The sequence below is a fragment of the Haematobia irritans genome, chromosome 2 (genome assembly GCF_050003625.1).
Source record: "Haematobia irritans isolate KBUSLIRL chromosome 2, ASM5000362v1, whole genome shotgun sequence".
NCBI lineage: Eukaryota > Metazoa > Arthropoda > Insecta > Diptera > Muscidae > Haematobia > Haematobia irritans.
Genome location: NC_134398.1, coordinates 2,281,727 through 2,299,422, shown reverse-complemented (window position 1 = coordinate 2,299,422; position 17,696 = coordinate 2,281,727). Strand labels below are relative to the sequence as shown.

Genomic DNA, 17,696 nt, shown 5'->3' with positions numbered 1-17,696 from the left:
CACTGCTTAGTCGAAAAGTTGTAAAAATGACTCTAATTTTCCTAAACTTCTAATACATATATATATATCGAGCGATAAATCATAAACAAACTTTTGCGAAATTTCCTTAAAATTGCTTCAGATTTAAATGTTTCCCATATTTTTTTACTAAAATTGTGTTCCACCCTAGTGCATTAGCCAACTTAAATTTTGAGTCTATAGGTTTTGTAAAAGTCTATCAAATTCTGTCCAAATCGAGTGATATTTAAATGTATGTATTTGGGACAAACCTTTATATATAGGATGTGATATGGTATCGAAAATTTAGATCTACAAAGTGGTGCAGACTTTCCTTACTTGTTTTTTGGGATGCGCATGGAATAATTTTTATCGATTATCTTGAGAAGGGAAAGACCATCAACGGTGACTATTATATGGCGTTATTGGAGCGTTTGAAGGTCGAAAACGCGGCAAAAGGGCCCCATATGAAGAAGAAGAAAAAAGTGTTGTTCCACCAAGACAACGCACCGTGCCACAAGTCATTGAGAACGATGGCAAAAATTCATGAATTGGGTTTCGAATTGCTTCCCCTCCCAACGTATTCTCCAGATCTGGCCCCCAGCGATTTTTTCTTGTTCTCAGACCTCGAAAGGATGTTCGCAGGGAAAAAAATTGGCTGCAATGAAGAGGTGATCGCCGAAACTGAGGCCTATTTTGAGGCAAAACCGAAGGAGTATCAAAAAATTGGAAGGTCGTTATAATCGTTGTATCGCTCTTGAAGGGAACTATGTTGAATAATAAAAACGAATTTTGACAAAAAAATGTATTTTTCTTTGTTAGACCGGGGACTTGTCAGCCAACCTGTTAGCATAGATAAGCATAAAAAAATAGAATAAGGGAATACACGAAGGGAAATTATACAACTTCAATGAAACTTCTTCGTTATTTTAAAGAAAATGTTTCGTACTTTTTATTAATAAATTTTAACGCAGAATGTTTCGTAATATATTCATAAATTCGTAAAAACTTCTGCACAAAAATCATGAAGATTTTTTGAAGAAAGTTTCGTTAAAAGTGCGAAACTTTTACGAAGAAAAATTAATGTAGAAAATTTCGTAGACGTTTCGTATATTCGTAAAATGTTATTCGTAAAATTTACGAAAATGAATGAAAATTTCGTTGTTTTAATTAAGAATTCATCTTAAAATTAGCAAAGAGAATTCTTTCGGTGTATGGTTTGCACATTTGCGGACAATGATATTCATCATCTTTCCCGTAGCAGGAGCAATATTCATCCTTTTTGGAACCTCTTCTCCGCATTCGTTTGTTAATCTTCGATATGTATGTTACGAATCGACAAAGAAAATTCCTCTGATAGCCAAAAAAGTAGTGAAAATGTTCTTATTGGATCCATAAGTGGTGCAAAATTGGCGCAGTTGTACTGAATATGCATCACTTCTTAAGGTATGATCCGAATTCAGTGTTTTGGATGTGAATTGGAAAATTTTATAATATTTTGATAAATAAATAATTTAAAATTGTTTTTTATGATTTTTAATGCATTCTAACGCTTGTCTGAAACGCTTGACCTTAAATATGTTTACAAATTTCAATTTTCTTGAATGACATTTTAGCATTTTCGACAAAAATTTAAATAATTTGTTTCATTTTATTAATCTTAACTTTTTTTTTTGCTGGGAAGTTATTGCCGTATCCCATTCGCCCACATCTATCTAATGTGCTAAAGTTTGTGTAAGATGTAAGCTACCCATCTTTTTGAAATTAATCTGAGTACTTATCAGGCCAGCCTTGTTGCAAATTTTGTATCCAATTTAAACTCTAGAATCAAATAAAAATTTGTATTAAGATCACATTTGATGTCTAAATTGTACTGCCACATATTTTCCTTTCACTACCGTATAACGCAATCGGTGGAATATTTTGGAATTACTATCTCTTCTGATAAAGAATGCGGATTGTAGATGAGAATCAAAAAGTTGACTCCTCGACTCCACGAATTTTAATAATATTTAATATGATAAGAAAAAATTAAAATCCTAAAGCGTCATACAAAATTTAATATCTTTTATAAATTTAATTCTCAATGATGTGATATAGCAGTTGCACTTAATTTTTCACATTAGAATATTTTTAACTTTTGCCATGCTAATGACTTAAGCATAAGCTCTCACGCCCTCACAGTCATGATATTTAAAGCACTCAAAATTTCTCCCCTTTTAAGTCATTGATCCAGTTTTTTTCCGCTTGAAACATTTAGCATGTCAAGTAAGCATAATGAGCAACACACGAATCTAGGTTTAGTGTCTTCCATGCAGACAAACTTAAAAAAAATGAGTTACATGTATAAGTGAGCACATATACACGCATGTTTATTAATATTTCAAAATCTTTGTGACTTCGCACTGGGGTGTAAAAGTTTTGGCTCTGGAAAAAAAATCGTAAAAGTCGTAAAACACACACACATGTTAAACATAGATAACTGAGGTGTGTATGTGAACGAGATATAGGCAAATTTGCATTCATGTGTTGCTACAATATTTGCTTATAGTTAACGCAGACGAAGCATATATTCTCAATGGTATTTGAACCTGCTAGGACTATTTGGGAAATGTGACAAGAATACTTTTAAAAATTTGTGTCATATTACTAAGTAGAATACAGAGTAAAAATGCAAATCTACTTGCAAATTAATTTTAACTTTTATATTTCATAGCCAACATATTAAAATGATAATTTCGTCATTATAAAATAAACATTTCGTTATCGCGGTTGAAATATCCTAAAGTTATCATTTTGCTAAAAAACGATAAAAACTTTAAAATTGATTTTTATCTCAGAATACAACGAATTAAATTGACTTAATCTTCTAATGCCCAAGCCCGCCTTTAGGCGGGTTTCATTTTATAAGGAAGCTTTTAGTAAAACACACCTTAAGACAACAAAAATGGGCAAAATAAAAACAAAACTTATTTGAAACTTTACCGTATACATTTTTCTTGCTTAGTTCTCTTGCTTTTGTGTCATTAACATTGAAAATTTAATCATGTGGCAAAAAACATTGGGTCATTAGAGGGTTAAATTTTACTTAAAAATTTTCAACTAGATAATGTAAAATAACACAGTATACTGAAAAAAGCTTACCCAGTACCAACGATTTAGTTGTTAGGTTAGGTTAGGTTAGGTGGCAACCCGATGTATCAGGCTCACTTAGACTATACAGTCCATTGTAATACCACATTGGTGAACTTCTCTCTTCTCACTGAGTGCTGCCCGATTCCATGTTAAGCTCAATGACAAGGGACCTCCTTTTTATAGCCGAGTCCGAACGGCGTTCCATATTCCAGTGAAACCACTTAGAGAAGCTTTGAAACCCTCCACCGCTGAAAAACTTTTTGGTGTTCGGTCGAAGCAGGAATCGAACCCACGACCTTGTGTGTGCAAGGCGGGCATGCTAACCATTGCACCACGGTGTCTCCCTTTAGTTGTTACTTCCATTATGTTGTGCATACGACAATAATTGTTTTCAGTGTAGTCTTAATACCCTGCACCCCGTTTGCAATACCATGAATGATGTGCGGCGGACACAGGGTCTCGTGGACAAAAACGCTCAGTACCATGTCCAGACTAGATTTGTCGGTTTGTCCGCCTATTTGTCTGTCTGTAGATACGACAATAATTGTTTTCAGTGTAGTCTTAATACCCTGCACCCCGTTTGCAATACCATGAATGATGTGCGGCGGACACAGGGTCTCGTGGACAAAAACGCTCAGTACCATGTCCAGACTAGATTTGTCGGTTTGTCCGCCTATTTGTCTGTCTGTAGAGAATCTTTTATAAACAAATTCTAGGTCGAAGTTTTACCACAATGGACCGGAATTATGTTATTTTGGGTTTGAGTACAACTCCAGTCATTCCAAACGGCCAGCCCGATATGCTTATGTCGTCTTACAATTTCTCCCTGATCAAGAATATTTATACTTCATATAGACGGAAATCTATATGTCGATGTGTTACAAACGGAATGACAAACTTATTATACTCCCATCACCATTCCATGGTGGTGGGTATAAAAAGGGCTATAGAATAATAACTCGCCCCTTTTCAATTACATTTGTTCTTCTTTTGCAGGTTAAGTAATTCGCGGGCTACCCTCGTATATTAACCTAATCGATTGACACGATTTGTTTAAGAGTTTGACGTCACAGTTTCCGAATTTGTTCTTTAACACAATTCGATTTCATATGACTTTTATTTCTCTACGCATGTTTCTTTTCCAACCATCTGCTGTACTAATCCCTACTTTTTTTTTCTTTTCAGAATGGACTATCAACGTCCCCAACTGTTAATCATATCCATCTCATTGTTGTATTGGTTTCGCAATACGGCGGACTGTTGGAAATTCGACGGAGGTGGTCCTGGAGCTCTTGGTCCTGGATATCGACAAACCCGCAGTGCCTCAAATTTGCTAGTAGCACGAGGGCCCCCACCTGTTATACCAGCTAGTGGTGGTGGCGGTGGTTTTGCGTCCCTCTTCAATTCACCACCCCAAGATATGCTCTACTCCTGCCCCCTCAACAGTATGTGTCAATGTGCCGGATTACCGAATGAAACATCGACACTGATCGAGATTAATTGCAATGAGGTTGCATTGTATAAATTTCCAGGTAAGAAAATACCAAGTAAAACTGTGGCTGAGCAAAGATATCGAAGAAAAGAAGAAACAAAGTTGTAAACAATTTCTTACGCGGCAAAAGCCCTTTGTCATCCTTAATTAAAGGACCAACATGACATTAAAACTCAGCTAGGTGGAAATTATTAATTGCCTTATGTATGAGCACGCATGTGACACTGGTATGAGTTCTGCCAACCATCCTCAGTCTCTAGATGTATTTCCGTTGCTGTGCGGTTCAAGTGCCCTTGTACGAATATCCTCAAGAATTGGGCATACATGGGATTTTGTATAGTCCCATGTATCAACGTACACGCATACACATGTACAAGTTGACCCCACTGTAACCCCTTGAAATGTATAAAATCAGGAAACATATGATGGGGTGGGTGTGTTTGTTAACTGTTTTAAAGGCTTTTGATTTTTTGCGGTCATTGTTGGTGGAAGTTCACAACCATGGGCTGTTAGGTAGCCAACCACAGGTGGAAGTGAAGCACATGTAGACGGTTGTAAAAAGGGCCGCATAATGGCATTTGGTTGTTAAAGGTTTTTAGTGAAAGTGTGTAAGGCTGTATGGTCATCTCGTTGTAGTTCGATGGGTTCTAGAGAACTGAACAGTTAATGAACGAAGAGGCATATGAGTGTCCTTGCTGCAGCATACACCTGAAGAAATTATCTACGGGAAAATTATTAAAAAAAGATTGACGCTTAATTAGAAATCTGTGCCACTTTCACTTGAAATATCCTACGCCTATCGCTTGACACAAACCAAAGGTTAGCTATGCTAAGATTAAGATCAAACACATAAATTTTTCTCTTTGTATTTCCACACATATTCGTTCAATTCTTATGTTTGTTTGCATATGAGACAAGGTAGTGGTGCTTAATGTACTCTTGTTGTTGTATGGTCATCAAATCGTGTACATCCATAACATCTGCGTTAGCTTCATACGAAACATTTCTCCTTTTCTCTTCTTTCAATAGCAGGGCCATCGGAGATGCTGCAAAGTGGTTTTCATGGTTGATTGCACTGATTGCGGTAGCAACGCAATTTGCTTATTGGTCTCTAGGTAACAGACTCTCATACACACTCCAATACGCTTTCACTCACCCTTACTGCCATCAATGTCTCATTGAAATTCCGTGATATTTGCTACTGAAGTGCTATATGTTCCATTTATTGTATTTGGGGCATCGTTGAATTGATTATGCGCAACATTGCTTTTCGATATACATTTCGGCATGTCATTTTGTTAGAGGAGAAGTTCAAATAGTAACACATTTGTCAATTTCAGATGGGCACAGGAGCTAAAGGAGATATGAGCGGGCATATGTGTATTGTAGATAGCATAAATTTTCGAGTCAATAAAGTCCATGGACATAAATAGATTTTCAGTAATTTTCAGTGAAGAGGGCGTACCCTCCAATGTTTAGAGCTTGTACTCAAGGGCGCCGTTTTGATATATGGTCGGTGGGGAGCACATTTTCCGAATTCTTCAAAAAATTCAATATCTATATCGATGTTATAAAATTTTTACAAAATTTAGCAATAGGAAATAAAATAAAAACATTTCAACACCGTCATCCAAATACTGGGTACAATGAGTAAATCGAACGTTAGTATTCTGCAGTGATCTCAATCCCTTTAAGATTTATGGCTGATCCCCTATAGACATATAGATATTGTTGCCCATATCCTGTATAGAGATCATCCATCCACAGAAAAAATATTTCCAATTAAAAAGTTGATTGAAGTTGAAAAATATTTCAATTAATAAATTAACTTTTTAATCCAATTCGGAAGTGATGGAACATTTTTCTAATTTTTAAATAAAAATTTATTGCAAACAATCAATTTTTAAATCAAACTAAAAACACTAAGTCAGTTAAGAAAGAAATCGAAAATAGTTACTTTTTTAATGAAAAAATCAATTTAGTTTTGCAATCAATATCAATTAAATTTTTATTGAATCAATTAAAACATTTGAAACTTGCTAATGAAATCAATTAATTTTTTAATAAAGTATTTTTTTAATGTCCAACTAAAACTGAGAATGATACTGACATTTTCGTGATTGAAGACATTTCAATAAGAAAAATTAATTGGATTAATTAATTTCGTGATTGAATCAGAAATGTTTTTTATACCCTCCACCATAGGGGGTATATTAACTTTGTCATTCCATTTGTAACACATCGAAATATTGCTCTAAGACCCCATATATTCTGGGTCGTGGTGAAATTCTGAGTCGATCTGAGCATGTCCGTCCGTCTGTTGAAATCACGCCAACTTCCGAGCGAAACAAGCTATCGACATGAAACTTGGCACAAGTAGTTGTTATTAATGTAGATCGGATGGTATTGCAAATGGGCCATATCGGTTCACTTTTACGTATAGCCCCCACATAAACGGACCCCCAAATTTGGCTTGCCGATCTTCTAAGAGAAGCAAATTTCAACCCGATCGGATGAAATTTGGTACATGGTGTTAGTATATGGTCTCTAACAACCATGCAAAAATTGGTCCACATCGGTCCATAATTATATATAGCCCCCATATAAACCGATCCCCCGATTTGGCTCGCCGATCCTCTAAGAGAAGCAAATTTCATCCGATCCGGCTTAAATTTGGTACATGGTGTTGGTATATGGTCTCTAACAAAAATTGGTCCACATCGGTCCATAATTATATATAGCCCTCATATAAACCGATCCCCAGATTTGACTTCCGGAGCCCCTTGGAAGAGCAAAATTCATCCGATTCGGTTGAAATTTGGTACGTGATGTTAGTATATGATATTTAACAACCATGCCAAAAGTGGTCCATATCAGTCCATAATCATATATAGCCCCATATAAACCGATCCCGATATTTGGTTTTGGAGCCTCTTGGAGGAGCAAATTTCATCCGAGTCAGTTGATATTTGGTACATTGTTCTAGTATATGGCCGTTAACAACCATGCCTAACTAGATCCATATCGGTCTAAAGTTATATATAGCCCTCAGATAAATCGATCCCCAATCACACAAAAATTGGTTCATATCAAGTTCATATTTGTATATAGCCCCCACATAAGCGACCCCCATATTTCAATTCTGGCTCTCTAGGTATCGTGCAAAAAGTCCATATCGATTCGAAATTATTTGTAGACTTACCTATACATACCTTTTTTGTCTAATATATACCACGTATGGACTAACTCACAATTTAGAAAACGATGCTAAGAAGTTTTAAGATACCACAACCCAAGTAATTCGATTGTGGATGACAGTCTTTCGTAGAAGTTTCTACGCAATCCATGGTGGAGGGTACATACACAGAAAAAAATTCACTAAAAATTTTTCAATTAAAATTTTAATTGAGTTTTAAAGAATATTCAATTAAAATTTTAATTGAATCTACAAATTTTTTAATTGAAGCAAAAACCAATCACAAAATTAATAGTATCAATTAATTTTTTAATCGGATCAATTAATTTTTTAATTGACCTTCAATTAATTATTTAATTGATACTATCATTTCTGTGATTGAAGACATTTCAATTAAAAAATTAATTGGATCAATTAATTTCGTGATTGAATCAGAAAAAAAATTGTTTGTGTGTAAGATTCGGCCTGGCCGAACTTACGGCCGTATATACTTGTTTTTTGTGTCATTACATGAAAAACTAGGACGCTACAGCTCAAAATAAGCAGGTCGTCTTATTATGTTATTGGTAGATATATAATTTTATATGTTTTTTACTCTTCCCATTTTACAATTATGAAACGTAAGAAGCTTGTTTGCTTTTACCATTTAACCGTTTCGTATATTTAACATTATAGGCAAACCGCACGCAATCTGCTTTAAGTTTTATTTTTTTATAAACTTAAATCTTTTGTGGTGGAAATTGTGCCAATGGGTTTTTAATAAGAATGTCATGTATAACACAAATACACAAAAGAAAATGTTAAGCACTCTCTTTCTCTCACTCTTTTTCTCTCATACCTTAACTATTTTATTGTATATATATCCAAAACGTGTAAAATACATACTTTATCATTTTAAATTCAAATAAAATTAGCCAAACGTTTTGGTAATATTTCTTAGTTAAAAAAACAAAAATGATGGATTTTAAAAATTTTATTCTTCCGCCCATTTGCTTGAGGATAAAATCGTTTTGGAAATTATGTCTTAAATTGAAATAAATCTTTGCGGCATTTAAGCATACAAATAAATGGTGTAATTAACGCTCCTCTCTGAAACCCTGACACTCGACTAAATGCTCAAACATTATTTAAAATGTTATCTTGGTAGAGGGTTGCCGAGTTTCCATTCCATCACAGAATTCAGAACCCTGAAATAAGTCAACGTCATGTGGCAAACAATGAGAAATCATCATTTTTAACTACACATTCATTACTGGAGTTTACTAAGTGCAACTGTAATAAGAAACTAACTTGCAGTGGTTGGCCCAGGACACTGAGAAGTGGAAGTAAATAAAACGACCCACATGGTAAACTATGGTTTCGCTCAGCAGCAGCAAAAATGGAAAAGTTTTCCATCTTATGGGTATAGAGAAATGCCTTATTGTTCTCCTCAGTGCAGCATCACTTTACCAATGGAACTAAAATTCCGTTATATTCTTCTCGAGTATAACCAAACAAGGAAGAAACGAATTTGCTTCTTCGATGTTCTTTCTCTTACTTAACTAATTGGCTAATGTTTTATTTTAAAACTTTCCAAAAAAAAAAAAAAAAAAAAAAGTTGACAACGACACTGAAAGGACAACCGAAATTTTAATTTTATATTTAAACCAAATCTCTGCTTAAATTAAGAAAAGTTTCCTCCTATGCCTCTTTGGCCATCCTCACTCTCTGCGATTGTTCAGTGATTCCTGAAGGATCTTAAAAGTTTCAGACAGTAATGGAAGCGAACAGAGAACAATTCGGTATGTAAAGATTCATTAAAAACTACACCAGAGTTGTGCAGCAAGTTGAAAATTAAAGAAATTAAGAAAACAGGAAATGAAAATCACGGAAATTGGTTCTGTACATACGTCTGGCAAGAAGGATATTTGCACCCAAGATGTCGTGTGAATTAAGCAAATCAAAAGTGTGAAGGTACAAACGAAGAAGAAGGAGACAATGACATTTTTTCTCTGCCAATGGGCAAAATTCGAGCGTTAAGGTAATTTTGTATTCCATTTAAAAATCAGGGTAGTGAATAATTTAGGAATGCCAAATGATGCTTAGCCGAATCATTGTTTGATAAGGATATTGAAAATTGAATAAACAAATCTATCAAGGAGGATAAAATAATCCAAAGTCAGATCATCGATTTAAATAGCTAAGGCAGTAGGACCTAAAACACAGGGGTACATCAAAACTCGTATATAAATTGTTAAGTGTACAGAAGTCGGCACTTTTCACTATGGATAGCAGGCGCAATCCTTGAACTCTTCAAGGTAGCGTTTGGTGCTGCTTATGTGTAATCCGGGAAAATTGTTTGTAGAAGCTTATAGTCGATCAACCAAGGATCCGAAAGCGATGGATAACCAGAACCGAATCAGATGTTAGTTCTGCAGCATTGCGTATGCATAATTTGACGACGCTTATAGATATTATCAGTGATGCCAATTTGGTGCTTTTAGCACCAAATTTAGTGCTATTTGATTTCTAAAAAGCACCAAATTGCATTTTTGGTGCCTTTTCAAAAAAGCACCAACTTGTTGCTTTCTGGCATTTTCATTTAGTGCTTTTGGTGCTTTTTTCATTTCGAACAGTATTAAGTTTAATTGATACAAAAATTTGGATTAGACTTTCAAGAGCTTAAGAAACTCAACGTTGCTAAATATATAATTTTATTGTTATGAATGTGGTATTGATTATTTTTAATTAATATTGTTATTTAGGGTATTCTGTAGAAAAGTCTAGCGACGTTTTGAACTTGATAAAGATGTCATCAAAAAAGTTTATATTAAATTAAAAAAGCACGCACGACTGAAATAATATTTTGAAAGTTGAAAGACATTACTCATCAAAATTAATTGGATGAAAGCATGAAAACTGATCAAGGTGTATTCTTGGATAGCGGTTCATAACTTCATAAAATTATAAATTCAATACACAAAAGTTCTATAATACATCTCCGATTTTGTTTGTTATACCCTCCACCATAGGATGGGGGTATATTAACTATGGCATTCCGTTTGTAACACATCGAAATATTGGTCTAAGACCCCATGAAGTATATATATTCTGGGTCGTGGTGAAATTCTGAGTCGATCTGAGCATGTCCGTCCGTCCGTCTGTTGAAATCACCCTAACTTCCGAACGAAACAAGCTATCGACTTGAAACTTGGCAAAAGTAGTTGTTATTGATGTAGGTCAGATGGTATTGCAAATGGGCCATATTGGTCCACTTTTACGTATAGCCCCCATATAAACGGACTCCCAAATTTGGCTTGCGGGGACTCTAAGAGAAGCAAATTTCATCCGATCCGGCTGAAATTTGGTACATGGTGTCAGCATATGATCTCTAACAAACATGCAAATATTGGTCCACATCGGTCAATAATTATATATAGCCCCCACATAAACCGATCCCCCGATTTGGCTTGCGGAGCCTCTAAGAGAAGCAAATTTCATCCGATCCGGCCGAAATTTGGTACATGGTGTAAGTATAGGGTCTCTAACAACTCTGCAAAAATTGGTTCACATCGGTCAATGATTATATATAGCCACCATATAAACCGATCCCCCGATATGGCTTGCGGAGCCTCTAAGAGAAGCAAATTTCATCCGATCCGACTGTAATTTGGTACATGGTGTTAATATATGGTCTCTACTGACCATGCAAAAAATGGTCCATATCGGTCCAGAATTATATATAGCCCCCATATGAACCGATCACCAGATTTGACCTCCGGAGCCCCTTTGAAGAGCAAAATTCATCCGATTCGGTTGAAATTTGGTAGGTGGTGTTAATATATGGCCTCAAACACCCATGGAAAATTTTGTTCCAACTCGGTACATAATTATATATAGCCCCCATATAAACCGATCCCCAGATTTGACCTCCGGTGCCTTTTAAAGAAGCAAAATTCATCCGATCTGGTTGAAATTTGGTACGTGGTGGTAGTATATGATATTTTATAGTCATGCCAAAAGTGGTCCATAATCATATATAGCCCACATATAAACCGATCCCGCGATTTGGTTTTGGAGGAGAAAATTGCATCCGAGTCAGTTGAAATTTGGTACATTGTGCGAGTATATGACCGTTAACAACCATGCCTAACTAGGTCCATTTCGGTCTATAGTTATATATAGCCCTCAGATAAATCGATCCCCAATCACACAAAAATTGGTCCATATCAAGTTCATAATTGTATATAGCCCACATATAAATGACCCCCATATTTCAATTCTGGCTCTCTACGAACCGTGCAAAAGTCCATATCGATTCGTAATTATTTGTAGACTTAAGTTCGGCCAGACCGAATCTGTAAAGGTACCTTTTTTGTCTAATATATACCACGTATGGACTAACTAACAATTTAGAAAACGATGTTAAGAAGTTTTAATATACCACAACCCAATTAATTCGATTGTGGACGACAGTCTTTCGTAGAAGTTTCTACGCAATCCATGGTGGAGGGTACATAAGATTCGGCCTGGCCGAACTTACGGCCGTATATACTTGTTTTTTGTTGTATTCTTCCTACTATAAGTGAAATGAAAAATTTTAATTCGATTCCTTGTCGATTTTGGCATCCCTATTAGCTGCAACTAAGGCATGATGGCGACTAATGAAGAAATCATTTTAAAGTTAAACAACGGCAAAATTATACCATTGAGCAACTCATCATGCTCATTTCTTCAGTTTTGCTTTACTTGTACTTCTTTTCTCTTTGGGGAGTCTCTTTTCTTCTGTCTTCTTTCCATCTTGTGGGCTATTTGGGTTCAGAAAAATTAAATGAATTTTTAATTTTCAAATGAATTTAATTAATTCTTTCTTGTTTTACTTATAAGCAAACGCGGCAGAAAAAAAACAATGAAGTCAAGAAAGAGAATATGGTTAATTTTATGGAGAATTGAATTGTGAGAAGAAAAGAAGCTTTCCATACTCACATAGACAGGAAAAAGGAAGGAACTTAGTGATGAAGCCTGTTTATGAGGCAGACAAAATAAAGAGAAAAAAACGGCAAAATCATTTGCAGAATAAAAAGGACCCAAGAAAGCAGAAAAGGAAATGATAGGACTAAACCATAAAACTCACAATAAAGGCAATTCGCCACTCGATTTAGCTTAAGAAAAAAAAAACATCTAAATTCTATGATGGAAACAAATTCAAATGATGAGATTAGCAATTAAGCAAGTTTTTTTAGTCTTTTTTATCTCTTTGGAAATTAATTAAGGTATGGGCGGATAAGAAATGAATTTTATTCAAATTCACAGAACCAAAGTAAAGGACTAAGTTTTATCATGATAATTGTTTAATAACTTTTTACTCAAATTTACAGTAATGAATGATCTTAGTAGACGTGGCACTGCAATTGGGGAAAAAAGAGACTAAAACCAGAAATTGCATATAATTCACTTTTCGTTACCAGATATTGTTAGCAGCAATATAATATCAGACTAGATATGGTTGTAGATCTACCATAGACAGATCTGGCCAGATCCAAAAAATGGCGGCTCACTTGCAGCACTTAAAAAAAAATATACACCATTTTATATATCTACAGCTTTAAAGGAATTTAAATAAATTAATTAAACAATTTAATAGCCCATCTCATGTCATTTGAAAGGTACACATATGTTTGCAATTATAATTTCCACGTATTACTCTTTAGTAATGGGAATTAGTTTTTATTTTGACATCCACTTGTTGTGGGGCAATTATCTTTAGCTTTATTTTAATGAAGTGTAGTTTAAGCTAACAGATAACTTTTTGTGTTTTTCTGTTTTGTCAAATGCTAGTTTTTTCTACTATGTTGAATAGTTATGCTAAAGGAATTCAAATAAAAACCATTTACGATAGCTCCAGGGAATAAAATGCCATTTTAAATATTTTCTCTACTGGAATTATTTTCAATAAAACAATACCATGAAACGAAGAGGGGAGACAAAAAACAAATTCTCTGCTACTTTTATAGCCACTCTGTTTGTTATTCTAATTAGTTTTTCAAACTAACGTAACTGAATGAAATGAGAAAATCAACTAAACCTTAGCGGAACATGAAGTGTTGAGAATGCCATAGAAGGATAAACAAATGCAACAGTAATTCGAAAAAAAAGCGAATAGAAAACAAAGATATAAACCGCAACTTAAACAAGCGCCTGTGTGCTCTAAACACCAATTGGATAGTCATGGTAAATGGAAACAAAAATAAAATACAAAAAACAGCTCTTCTAGTTAAAATTCGTGACAGTGAACTATAAATGCGCTACACAAAATTGAGCCTATCATATTTATACTACTATTAGTATGATTTTTTTTTTTTTTTATTTAGACGTTATAAAACTTAATTTATATAAATTCATAATTATATTAGTGCCTTTGAGAAAATCTAAATTTGTTTCTAGGTCTTAACTACATCTCAGTCAAAACCAAAGACACCATCTCTTATCGACCATTTGCCTTAAATTTACTGTTTTTGCGGTGGTCATGAAATTGCGGAAAATCGGTTTATATTTGTGCCCTTATATAGACGATGTTTGCTGTCATCTTAATTTTGTGGAAATCGGCTTTAATACCCCAGCAAAAAAATTGGAAGTTCTTCCAAAGGCACAACTTTAAAAGCACTTCCAGAAGATGCACTCCCAATGATGTTCTTTATTTTAACTACCCAGGAAATTCTTTTAATTCAATTTTTTATAACTTGATTTTTCATACTTTTAATGGGTAATTTTAACTTTTTTTGTTACAAACAGGTTAAAAACAGAGTACGAATTCAAAAAATGGTACAAATAATTTAAATTTTGTCGAAAAAAATGCTAAATCCAATCTGAAAAAATTGTGAATTTTTTGAGGTCAATCGTTTCTGACAAGCGCTAGATTCCATTAAAAATTATAAAAAATTATGACAAAATATCACAAAATTTTTTTAATTTACATCCAAAACATTGAATTCGTACCACACCTTAACAAGTGATGTAAATTCAGTGCAATGGTTGTTGAAATGGTTGTTGAAATGGAGGTTGTTGGTTTACATAATGGATATTTGAATAATAAAATTTGGACACAGATTTATTTGGGGCTTACGACAAATTCATATTCATTATACCGTCATAAGGTTAGACTCATAACACTTTCATTTGTACGAAAATAGGAAAAATCTTTGTAAAATGCCTCTTAATTTTTTACAATACCGTTTGATATTAATAAAGTTAGATGGCAAATTATTCTTTAACGACACAGGAAACATATGTAGTCAACAGTATCCTACGACTTTTGAATCGGTTTTTGCCCATAGATTTACTTATAGACTCATTAATTAGAAATTGCATCAACTAGTAGGGCTAAGTACATATCAAAGATCTTTCGATGATTAAAAACTGTATCCAAATATCGATTTTCAAGTGTATGAAAGATAAGTCTAAGTTTCAATAAACCAAATCTGGAGGCGATAACTAAATATAATACAAAACATCCCATTTCCAATAATACATCCATATACACTGAAAAAAATATTATCGTGAGGTCAAAGATTTCATATCCTTAAAATACGATTGCAAATTTTGCTTAGCATAGAAGACGCATTTCTCTAATATAAAGATTTTTCCTTGTCCAAAAGTCGATAAACTTTCCAATGAAGTCGTATTGTCCTTAAAATTAAGTGATTTGACTTAAAAATCGGTACCATAAAATGGAAGAAAAAAATGTTGGGCTTGGGTCTACTTGATAATTCAATTCAGAAAAATTCTTTAAAATTATTGAAATTGTCTTTAAATTTGTTGGCTTTTTGCATCTTGACTACAAAGCAAACAATCGTTCAAAAATAGTTTTTTAACACCTTATTTTAAAGACGTTTTATACTTGAAACATAGCATAATTTCTACTGGAAGTCAAGTCTGAATTTGGAAAATAAAGTTGTAGTTAACTCGTTTTTAAAGGACTTTGATAACATATGAAGAAAAAAAGCTGACAAAAATTAAAATTTGCTTCCTAGAAGCAAGTACACAAAACCAAAATTTAAAAGAGAATTGTGTCTTAAAAGTATCCTTACATGTATTCTCCGCTTCTTTGGCTCGAAATCAATACCAAACTTGTTAAAGTAAAGAAAAAATCTTTCGAACCGGGCATGCGTTTTATACCCTCCACCACTACTGTGGTACGCCAAGAAGGAAAAGTCTGGGACCCATCGTTTAGTATACCGATCGTTTTAGAATTAAATTCTGAGTCGCTCTAGCGATATCCGTCTGTATGTCTGTCCGTTCGTCTGTCTGTATATGTAATTTTGTGTGCAAAGTACATCTCGCAGTTTAAGTCCGATCGTCCTCAAATTTGACACAGAGTTTTACATTGGCTCAAAAACAATCGCTATTGATTTTGGAAAAAATCGGTTCAGATTTAGATATAGCTGCCATATATATTTATCACCGATTGGTCATAATTGACGTATTTATCAACGTATTTTCTTAAAATTTCGGCCAGCCAAATATTTTGAGGCTTTCGTAAGATGTGCAAAATATCAGCCAAATCGGTTCAGATTTAGATATAGCTCCCATATATATCTTTCGTCCGATTTGAACTTATATGGCCTCAAAAGCCAGAGTTTTGCCCTGATTCGCTTCAAATTTTGCACAAGGAGTACTTTTAATAGTATCATTAAATGTACCAAATTTCGTTGAAATCGGTGCAGATTTAGATATAGCTCCCATATATATTTTTTGTCCGATTTTCACTTATATGGCCTCAAAAGCCAGAGTTTTACCCTGATTCGCTTCAAATTTTGCACAAGGAGTACGTTTAATAGTATTGTTAATTGTGCTAAATTTGGTTGAAATCGGTTCAGATTTAGATATAGCTCCCATATATACCTTTCGTCCGATTTCGACTAACATGGCCTTAAAAAGCCAGAGTTTTGCCCTGATTTGCTTAAAATTTTGCACAAGGAGTACGTTTAAGAGTATAATTCAGTGTGATAAATTTGGTTAAAATCAGTTCAGATTTAGATATAGCTCCCATATATATCTTTCGCCCGATTTAGACTCATATGGCCTCAGAAGCAAGAGGTTTGCCATGATTTGCTTAAAATTCTGCACAAGGAGTACGTATGAGTAGTATCGTTAAGCGTGCTAATTTTGGTTGAACAGCTCCCATATATATCTTTCGGCCGATTTACACCCATATGACCACGAAGGCCAAAATTATTCTCCCATTTATGTTTCTTGCTGAGATAGCAGGATTATTATTCTAACTATGCATGTCAAATTTAGTCAAAATCGGTTTATATTTAGATATAGCTCCCATATATATGTACGCCAGAGTAGGGGAAATATGGTAGAATGTTTCATATTTTAGACCCATTTTCAGTGGGAGTTTCCTCCAATTGACTCGATAGTTTCCACAAAGAATACATTTAATATGCTATTTAAGTATGCCATCTTGATCTAATATGGCCAAAATACCCACATTTTGCACAAAATTTTGTGATTATTTCTTCATATCGTAGTCATATCCTACACACTGTAATGCCAAACTTTCCACAGAATGGTCGAATTTTCAATAAACCTCCGACTTGTGGAAATATCGCCCGAATTGTCCAAATAATATATCACACTCCACAATTGACCACATATCTTGGCGAGATTTAACCAATATCCTTGTAAAATCGCCACTGCTGAGTAACAAAAATTGTAAATATTACTCAAATTGTCCTATATCTCGAATACTCATGTATCGCCCGATAAATCATAAATGCTATTTTGTACAATTGCATCAAAATTGCTCTAGCTTTATATTTCCCATATTTTTTTACTAACATTGTGTTTCATTCCAGGGTATTAGCCGATTTAATTTTTAATTCTAGCGAT

The 17,696-nt window shown here is 34.2% G+C and overlaps 1 protein-coding gene across 1 annotated transcript in view; it reads left to right on the top strand.

Annotated features, from left to right (window-relative positions):
- Positions 1-17,696, top strand: part of LOC142223212 (uncharacterized) — a 284,670-nt gene that overhangs the window by 188,771 nt on the left and 78,203 nt on the right. The window contains exon 3 of the mRNA XM_075293064.1: positions 4,318-4,664. Within this exon, the coding sequence (XP_075149179.1) occupies positions 4,318-4,664 (347 nt within the window). The remainder of the gene's footprint in view (positions 1-4,317; positions 4,665-17,696) is intronic.